At 40.5% G+C, this 9573-nt stretch overlaps 1 protein-coding gene across 1 annotated transcript in view; it reads left to right on the plus strand.

Moving 5' to 3' along the window:
• Nucleotides 1-9573, plus strand: part of Acvr1 (activin A receptor type 1) — a 69230-nt gene that overhangs the window by 15700 nt on the left and 43957 nt on the right. Inside the window, exon 2 of the mRNA XM_028769165.1 lies at nucleotides 1809-1882. Coding sequence (XP_028624998.1) covers nucleotides 1816-1882 — 67 coding nt within the window. The 5' untranslated portion in view covers nucleotides 1809-1815. The remainder of the gene's footprint in view (nucleotides 1-1808; nucleotides 1883-9573) is intronic.

Genomic DNA, 9573 nt, shown 5'->3' on the forward strand with positions numbered 1-9573 from the left:
CACACACACACACACACACACACACACACACACACACACACACACACAGAGTCTGGGGAGTCCAATGGCGAGGTTCTAGCATGTGCTTAGCATCTAAAGGTCTTCATACTGTACCATAATGCAGTAGAGAACATATTAGTGAGGCAGAATAAGAGTGTTTACTTAGGTTTCTCTTCCTTCTGAGGAAGCCAATGATGTCATATTTGAGATTCAACTACTATCACCTCCTCATTTAATATTTTTTTTGTTTTTTTGTTTTTTCTTTTCTTTCTTTCTTTTTTTTTTTTGAGACAGGGTTTCTTTGTGTAGCCTTAACTGTCCTGGAGATCATTTTGTAGACCAGGCTGGCCTTGAACTCAGAGATTCACGTGCTCATGCCTCCTATGTGCTGGGACTAAAGGTGTGTGCCACCAATGCCCCATCCTTCATTGAGTCTTAACTGCCTATCCAAATCCATTCTCTGAACACAGTTCATAGGGAGTGTGGTGACTAAACAGATCACTAAGGAAAATGATGAGTTAGGATGAACTGGTGGACTCAGTCAGTAAAGGACCTGCTGTACCAGCGTGCGAACTCGGGTTTGATTCCTGACACCATAAAAATGGTAGCTTGTGCTTTTAAGTCACAGTGCTGCAGGGGCAGAGATGGCTATATGCCTGAACTCATAAGTCAGATAGTCTACATTTATGAGAGAGCCCCAGATCTCAGTCAGAGACTCTGTGTCACAAAACAAAGTGCATAGCTCCCGAAGAATGACACCCAAGGTTGTCCTCTAGTCGATGCAACTATCTACACACAATTGTCCACACACACCTGAATACACACCTGAACATAGACACACATGGACACATGTGCACACTTTCCACAGACACATGGAAGATAATTTACCAGCTTTCATCACCTGTGGTGAAGGTGTAAGCATGTCAGCACAATGGCCTGCCTATGGAGGAGCTGTACAGTGTTCTTAACTTTGCTATTCAGGAAATTGCCCCCATCAGACTCTCATTAGATTCCTGATACCTGCAGGCATTACTTCAAGTAGCATGGCTCTTTAGTCAGGCAACTGAGCTTCTGCTAATGTAGTTCTAGGTCAACACCAACTTGAAATTTCTCTCAGTTGTCTTCTGTTTTCTTCATGACCATTTCCTATCCTGTAAATTGGCATGATTTCTTCTTCTGAAAATATTCCTGTCTTAATTGTGTCTAGCCTCTTAAAATTCTAGACATTTTAAATTCAAAGTTAATGTAGAAGTGCCATGTTTTGCAGTGGTGTAAGATTGTTTGTTTTCCTCTTGGATTGTATGATGGTCTAGGTTCAACCTCCAAACCTTTAAAAGAGAAGTGAAGTCTCAGACACAGTGACTAGCCTTGGATTATTCAATTTCTTATCTTTAACATCATATTAGAATTGTGATCTTGGGCCTCTCGGTTATTTTTTTAATATAGGTTATTTTTTTAATATAATAATACCACCAATGTTGTGTTCAATGGGATAGAATAGAATTCAAATCCATAGTTTTTCAGAGTGCTTTATCTTCAACCTTATTCTCTTTATTTTCTTATTGAGTTCTTCATTAGGAGGGTAGGCTCAGAGACACAGCCAGTAGAGGTCACTGACCAGAGGGAAATCTTAAGACCTATCAAGATTTGTTTAGCTCCAGGAAAAGGGAATATTCAAATGTGCTAAAAAACCAAGGCATTACAAGTTGGGTTTCCTTGCTGGGCCCTTGATGCCATTTGAAGATGACCTGCTGTCACCTTGTGTTAGTTTTTGTGTCTGACTTACATTTCTTTTTTTCCTTCTACAGTTCTACAATGGTAGATGGAGTGATGATCCTTCCTGTGCTAATGATGATGACTTTTCCTTCCCCGAGTATGGAAGGTACGTGACACACAGCTGTTTGCTTAGGATAATGCACTGTGTATTGTTTGGCTTACTGTAAAACACTTGCTCCTTAATCCTGTCAGACTTAACACACCCTTTGTATAATAAATATCTGGCAGTGTCCCTTGACTGCTTTAATGTGCAGTTCTGATCCATATTGCATCTTGATTTATGTGTGTGTGTGTGCCTGCAGTTTTAAGATGCCATTTAACACCCTACCAGAAATAAAAGATGAAGGTGAAATAGACAGTTGTGTAATTAATAATAAAGTAGTATGTGCAAACAAATGCACTCTGGGCTGCCAGTCTCGCCCGACCACATTAGATATTATAAAGTATGCTTCTCTCTGTTATCTGTGTATTTTCCTTCCAATTCTTTTGGATGCGCATGGTAAATGTGATCAAAATGTTAATTGGAAGTTGCAGAATAAAGAGCTCCTAAGTTTCAGTCACTATCAGAATATATTTATACAACATAGTATTAATACTTAATCTGTGTTATCATTTACTACGCCTAATTTTAGAATTTACTTCTTTATATTATGTGTGTGTGTGTGTGTGTGTGTGTGTGTGTGTGTACACGTATGCATGTAAGCATGAAGTGGCCTGTGTGGTGGTCATAGGACAACTTTCAGGAGCCAGTTCTCTCTGTCCACCCAGAGGGTCTATGGATCGGGCTCAGGCTTTGCAGTGAGTACCTTTAGCCACTGAGCCACTTTGCCAGTCCTTACTGTGACTATTATAGATGAAACATCATAGAATGTAGGGGGGAAAAAAGTAGTATGTTTAGCATTAGATGCTGTCTACAGTTCTGGGTTTGGTGTTAGGTAAAGGAGGGTACTCTATGTTACATGCACTTGTGTGTGTTCAGCTGTCTACCTCAAAAACAAGATGCTATTGTCATGTTGACATTAGTATTGCACGTGTTCTACTTTCAGTGACTAAATTTTCTGAATAATGAGAAATTTTGTTAGAATGTCAACAAAACAGTGACCTGTGGTCCCTTAGGTAGTTTAATCTATCTGCAGTAGACCACAATGTGTTAAAGGCCCATTGCTGTGGCAGGGGTGTGTCTAATAAAAGGTCTTCTAATTATTGAGGCTTGCCCTCCAAGCAGTTTGTTGAAGCTCTGCTCTTTCTTTCACAGAAGGTAAATTGTCCTCCTATGCTTCCTGGTCCCAATACACTGTCCTGTATATTGTGTTCATGTTTAGCAAAACTCCGGTGGCAATTATTTATGGGCTATAACCACCATAACTGTCAACCCAAACAGCCTTTTTCTGTTATTAATTTGATTACTTCAGGTATTTGTTATAGTTATAGAAAGTTGACCAGCATACCTCCTGTTTATACAGTAGTTTTATTTGGGACAGTGAACAACATACTTTGTGCTTTTATGTATAACAGTTAGATTTACTTTTGCAGACTGTTTAGATAAATGAATGAGTTGAGCCACAATCAGAATTTACCAGAGTAAAACAACTATGGAGGCACAAGCATATAATCCCAGCAACTAGTAGGTGGAGACAAGGGGATCAGAAGTTGGAGGTTAACACTGAGCACATAGTAAATTTGAGATGACGTTAGGCTACAGGAAACTGCCTCAAAACAACAAGCTTGCTATGACTTAGGCTGCGTGTTTATCTTTGTCTATTTGGGCTGCTTAACAAAATGCCTCGGACTGGATGCCTTATAAGCAGCAAACATTTATTTCTTATAGTTCTCAGTCTGGGAAGGGCAAAGTCAAAGTGCTGGGTGGGAGATTCTTTGTCTGTTGAGGACTCGTCACTTATAGGTGGTACTTTTTCACAGTGTCCAATGGTGGAAAGACTAGCTATCTCTTTTATGAGGCCACAGTCTTAGTTTCATTTCTGTTACTGTGATAAAATACCTCGACAAAAGCAACCTTAAAGTAGGAAAGGGTTTATATCCACGTATGATTCTAGGTTAGAGTTTACCACAATAGGGAGGTGAAGGCAGCAGGGCCTTAAAACAGCTGGTTACATCACTTGCACCATCAAGAGCAGAGAGAAATGAGTGTATGCATGCTTCCTTGTTTGCTTGCTTGCTATACTCTGATCTACTTTTCTTTTACATAGTTCAGGTTTCCCTGTCAAGGGAATGGTGCTGCCCACAGTGGTCTGGGCCTTCTCACATCAACCAACCCAATTAAAACAGTTCCTTACAGACATGCTCAGAGGTTAACCCAATGTAGACAATTCTTCATTAACACTCTCTTCCTGGGTGATCAGATAACCATCACAGATATACAATCATACAGTGAGGGTATTATCTCACATTCTGTTGTTTTCCTACCTTCTCCTTCTATCACTGCAGATTTTAAGGGGATATAAACATTCATACACAGCAGGAACCATTTTAGCTCATGATATATCCAGGCATTTGGAAGTCTTGGGCTTTTTGCTTTTATTGATTCTTTCTTTCCCTGCCTTGTTTCAGAAAAGCTGATGACTCTCTATACCTTTTTGAAAGCCACAAAACAGTTGCAGAAAGAAAGAAAGAAAGAAAGAAAGAAAGAAAGAAAGAAAGGAAGGAAGGAAGAAAGGAAGAAAGAAAGAAAGGGAGAGAGAGAGAGAGAGAGAGAGAGAGAGAGAGAGAGAGAGAGAGAGAGAGAGAGAAAGAGTTAATGCTAATTCTGTGCAATGATATGTCCTGACTTTGCTTGTTGCTGTGTAAATGTATTCCAACTACAAATCATAAACTCTACCTCAGTGTGCATTGGAAGATACCTGTTTTGTACAAATGCTTGAGAGCGATTCTCAGCCTTGTTACAATCAGATGAGAGATAAGGCTCATGCCCTTGTTATAAGTTCTTTGGGATATAGGGTCTACTTTATATAATTGATTAGTTTCCAAGAAGGCAAATAATTAAACTGGTTAGTGTAGCCAAGTCTGCAGAAAAGTCAGTATTCAGTGTCCTAGGAGTTATTTTGTTGAACTTTAGACTTATGACGTTGTTGGATCTGCTCCTCCTCTATCCTCCTGTCTGTCCGTCCGTCCATCTGTCTATCCATCTATATATCTCTATCATTTCTCCAGCCCACTTGTGTGTGTATGTGTGTATGTGCCTCCATTTCTGCCTCCTTCCCTTTCTCCCTTTGTTATCCTCTTAGGAATCCACCATGTGCAACATTGGAAATGTAGCTAATAGTCCAGGAGGTCTCTGAGTGTAAGATACAAGCTGGGTTTGATGATAACATAGGCATGCATCTTGTTTGGTTCTTTTTACTCTGAGAACATTTAGATTAGAATGACTAAGGTGGCTCTCATTTTGTTTCTGTTGAACAGTGCTGCTGCAGCCCAGTCTGGCTATCTAGAGTCTGTCTAGACAGCTCTCAGCAATGAGTGTTATTAAAGGCATTGCAATGCTTTGGTGGGTGTGCCAGGAGGTGCCCTAGAGGATCCTGTCCTGATGGTGCTGAAGGTGATTATAGGAGGAAGTGGCTTCTTGTTAAATAAAGCTGGAGGAATTGGTTGAGTTAGCATTGTTTTCAGCTGATCGTTTCTGGGGACCTAGTTTTTCCCCCCGCCCCCTTTACAATGTCTTACTTAATGCTTTAATGGTCATTACTAAAATAGTCTTAAGAATATTGGAGACTAAGTTGTCTCCAAATTCTTCCTCTCCATATGCTATTAAGCAGTGCCTTTTGGTTTCAGTTGACATCAGGGGCTGACCTGTGGTAGAAGCAAGATGGCAGAGAAAAGGAAAGCAGAAGAGGGGTAGAGTTGGAACCAGCCAGGAGGGGGAAGAAGAATGGGGGAAGAGGGGGTAATGGGGAGGGATGGAAGGAGAGAGAGGGAGGAAGGGGGGAGGAAGGGAAGAAGGGTACTTGGGCAGAATAACCTCTGATTTGGTTTCCCCTGCCTCTAGCACTTAGGCTGTGCAGAGTCCAGCAACTGACCTCTTTATTTTTAATATTTGTGAAAAGTATACAACTTAGATCACACTACTTAGGATTTTTTTGTAAGTTCTATTTTAACTCTCATAGTTTCTGAACTCTGTACACATTTATTTACATTCCCCCAAATTACGCATTTCACCACATTTTTTTCTGTTTTGCTGGCATTTTATATATGGTGATAGGATTTACACAGACACCTCCATGTAAGGATATCATGCTCTTTGACTGTATTTTCCTCCTCATCTCCTCTTTCTTCCTCATCCTATTCCTCCCCCAGACAAGCAAATGCTTGACTACTGGAAACAGGTAATAAAGGCTGTTGTTCTGAGCTGATAGGGAAATGAATTGGCACTAAGATTTTCCTATTTAGAGACTACCACTACTACAGTGCTTACAGATACTGACCTGATGCTGCCCTTCCCCCATAGCATTCTATGACTACCCTAAGGTGGACTGTTCTTGTCACAGTCATGGCTGGCTTGAATGTTGGTCACTTCTTTCCTCTTTGTGACATAACTTTGTTACCTGTCAGTGGCATAGTCCACAAAAGGCACTTTAGTATATGTTACTAGGAGTTTAAAACTGCTTGTAATACACTCAACATTTATAAAGTCAAATTTAGGTATAAAATGCTTGAGTAAAAGAGAAAAATAATAGGAAAGATAATAAAAAATCTGGTGCCAAGCTTTGTAGATTACAAATTGAAAAGAAAATGTACTCCCGTTTAATATATACTGAGCAGTAGAAGCCATCTGGTAACTATGTCATACTGAGCCCTCACAACATTCTTATGGCACACATAAAAGCCACAGGCATTTGTTGTAATAGGTTTTGGTGTATAGACTTGGTCCATGAAACAAACGAAGGCCACATGTTGGCATGCTCCTACTCAGGAGACTGAGTTGAGAAGATAGCTTGAGCCCAAGAGTTCAGGATCAGCCAGGACAATACAGGGAGACTGGCTACAATCAGGCCAGCAAACAGAGATGGAAAAGGACTGGACAGTCAGCTTGGGAGGAGTTTGAGTCAGAACAGCTGAGTTGACCTGCCAGCCAGAGCTAGGAAGAGATGAGCTTATTCAGCAGTAAGTCCTTGAGACTGAAAGTCCTGGATAAGATTGGACAGAGGCTAGAAACTTCCAGGACTAGGCCTAGGTTAACAAGACAGGCAATAAGCTTTGGAGACAGCAGTTAATATAGGAAAATAAAAGTTACCGTTGCAGTTCAAAACAGCATGCAGTAATAGTAAATAGGTACAACATTCATGTGCCAACTTTTCTCTTTCTGTTTTTCAAAATGTTTTTATATTTCCTATCTCATTCTCTACACTCCCTCCATCCATGATGCTGGAGACCAAATGCTTACGTTTCTTAAATGTTGATTAGAAATTGTGTTAGCATTTTGGTAATTGGTTGACAGCAATGATTGAGATAGCATTTGAACGCACTTAGAATATTCCCCAAGTTCTGCAGAACTGGACAGGATGATACAAAATGAAAAAGATTCCTTTCCCCATCCAAATATGGAGAATTAGAAAATGCTGTTTCTTATAGCTACCTTTTGACAGCTATAGGTAACATTTATTGGATAATTAGTATGTTCCAGTTACTGAATTTACTGCTTTATATTATTTCCCATGTTAATGTTTATTTTTCATAACCCTACCCTACTAAGACAGGATTTTTTTCTTTTTTAGGCTGTCCTTTTAGATCAGTTAAAGCTCCTGATGTTACACAGTCAACACAGGTGTAATATGAGAAATGTGCCTCCAAGCTTCAACTATTAATTCCCTTCAAAAGTTTGCTACTTATTTATTTATTTAGTTGTGACTTAGTAGCATCCATCCACATTTCTTTCCTATATGGTGCATGCTGGGTTCCAGCCCAGCACACTTTGTTGGAGAGGGTAAGCAGAGGGCCTGAGATGGCCAGTGATGAGACCCTTTTACCTGGCCTTGTGATTTCCAGGTCTCTTGTCTCTCCTACGGGGAATCATTTCTCATTTTCATTATCCGTACAACTCTAGCTGCAGAGAGAGTTCTGTTTGCTCTCACAGAGAAGAGCACTCGAGTTCTAATTACCTGTATATTCTTGCCTTTCCTTTCCACTAATAAGACTAATCACGCTCAAACACTGCTATTATGCCACCAGGGAGAAGGTAGTCTCCGACAAAACGTCTCTCCTTTTGTCCCCGTGTGCGTTTGCAGGTGGAAACCATGACACAGAGATTAAAATGGTGCATTGCTTTTTTGGAAGTATGTCAAAGTGGAGACAACCCCCGTTTATTGACTTGACGAACCACAGTTAGATCTGAAGACAGCAAGGAAGTCCAGACTTAGGCCCAGTTTTCTTGCAGATTTTGCCCCTAAATTATTTTCTGTGTTGACTGGATTGTGGACTTTCCAGACCATCACCACTCAGACTTTCCAGCCCAATTACCCAATGGAGGAGGGAAGGGATAAGTTCAATGGACTTTTTGTTAGGGTCCACAAAGGTGCCCCTCTTTGCCAGTGGAGAGGAGAATAGAATGAACCTTTCTTTGAGTTTCTCGTTATTGAGGCTTCAGGAAGTTCTTGAAGGGGTGAATGAGTGTAAAAGAAACGTCTCAGTATTGAGTCTGTCGCATTTCTTGTTACTGTCAAGTTATCCCTTTTGTTCAGAAGAAAGTCTTTTGCTTTACCATATCATCAAATTAGTTTCTTAAAGGAGAGACGTGACATGCACTGGACTGTCTGCCATCAGTAGGACCTAAACTGAACTATCAGATGAAGCCGCATACTCTCCCAAAGTTGCTTCTGGTGTTGCTTTTGTAACAAAGTGATCTGTCTATGAACTGTTGCAAGGTGAACAGAATAACAAAGGTTTCTTTCAGCCGCTCCTTCTTGGGAAATGTCTGCTTCTACCGTGAACTAGAGCTGCGTCCACTAATTTAAGTGGAGACTTTAAGAGCAGAGTAGTTAGTACTCACCAAAACTGAAGATCAAATAAAATCACAAAGGGAACAAATGTGCAGACAGATGAGGTGATTTTGCTTGTGGTCAGCCGTGGTATATAGGGCAAAAGTGTCCAGGCCTTCTCTTTTGTGAAGGTGGCCTCTAATGTGTGAGAGGCCATTTTCTCTGTAGTAGAACTAGTGATTCAGGACACAGAAGACCTGTCAGGTGTCGTGTCTGCATCTTTCACTTTTGAGGTGGAACAAGGTACTGTGAAAAAAATTAGAAATTAGTTTGCAAATCTCAAAGCAGTACTAGCTGCCCTCCGGAACTCCCCCAGTAGCCTGGGATGACCTACGCAACTTCCACAGATAATGCTTATCCTAATTATCATAATTATCCAGAACTCAAAACCTTCCAAGATCATGTAAGACACAAGGCCATGTGCTTTTCCTAATTCTCACTATGACTCACGGCTAGAAACATTTTGGGGTAGAACCCAGGGCAAGCACAAAGACCCACATATCTGAAAAGATAGCGTCATGAAGCTGTAACTGCTTTTATTCCTCTCCCTCCTTAATTCAACCCGTTATTTTTCACAGGAAAGCAAAACAAAACAAAAAGCAAAACAAAAGAAGTCTAGCTTGTCTTTGCTACTGTGTAATGGGTTAAAACCGTAATAGGGAAAAGCCCAGTGAGCTCCCTAAAAGTTCTCTGCCAGGAAGTTCTGTGGAACCTTGGAGGAAGCTTTGACTCCCAACTTTAGCCACTGAAACTGTTCTAGAATCCTATCTATCTATCTATCTATCTATCTATCTATCTATCTATCTATCTA

The sequence above is a fragment of the Grammomys surdaster genome, unplaced genomic scaffold (genome assembly GCF_004785775.1).
Source record: "Grammomys surdaster isolate TR1022 unplaced genomic scaffold, NIH_TR_1.0 191, whole genome shotgun sequence".
Classification (NCBI taxonomy): Eukaryota; Metazoa; Chordata; class Mammalia; order Rodentia; family Muridae; genus Grammomys; species Grammomys surdaster.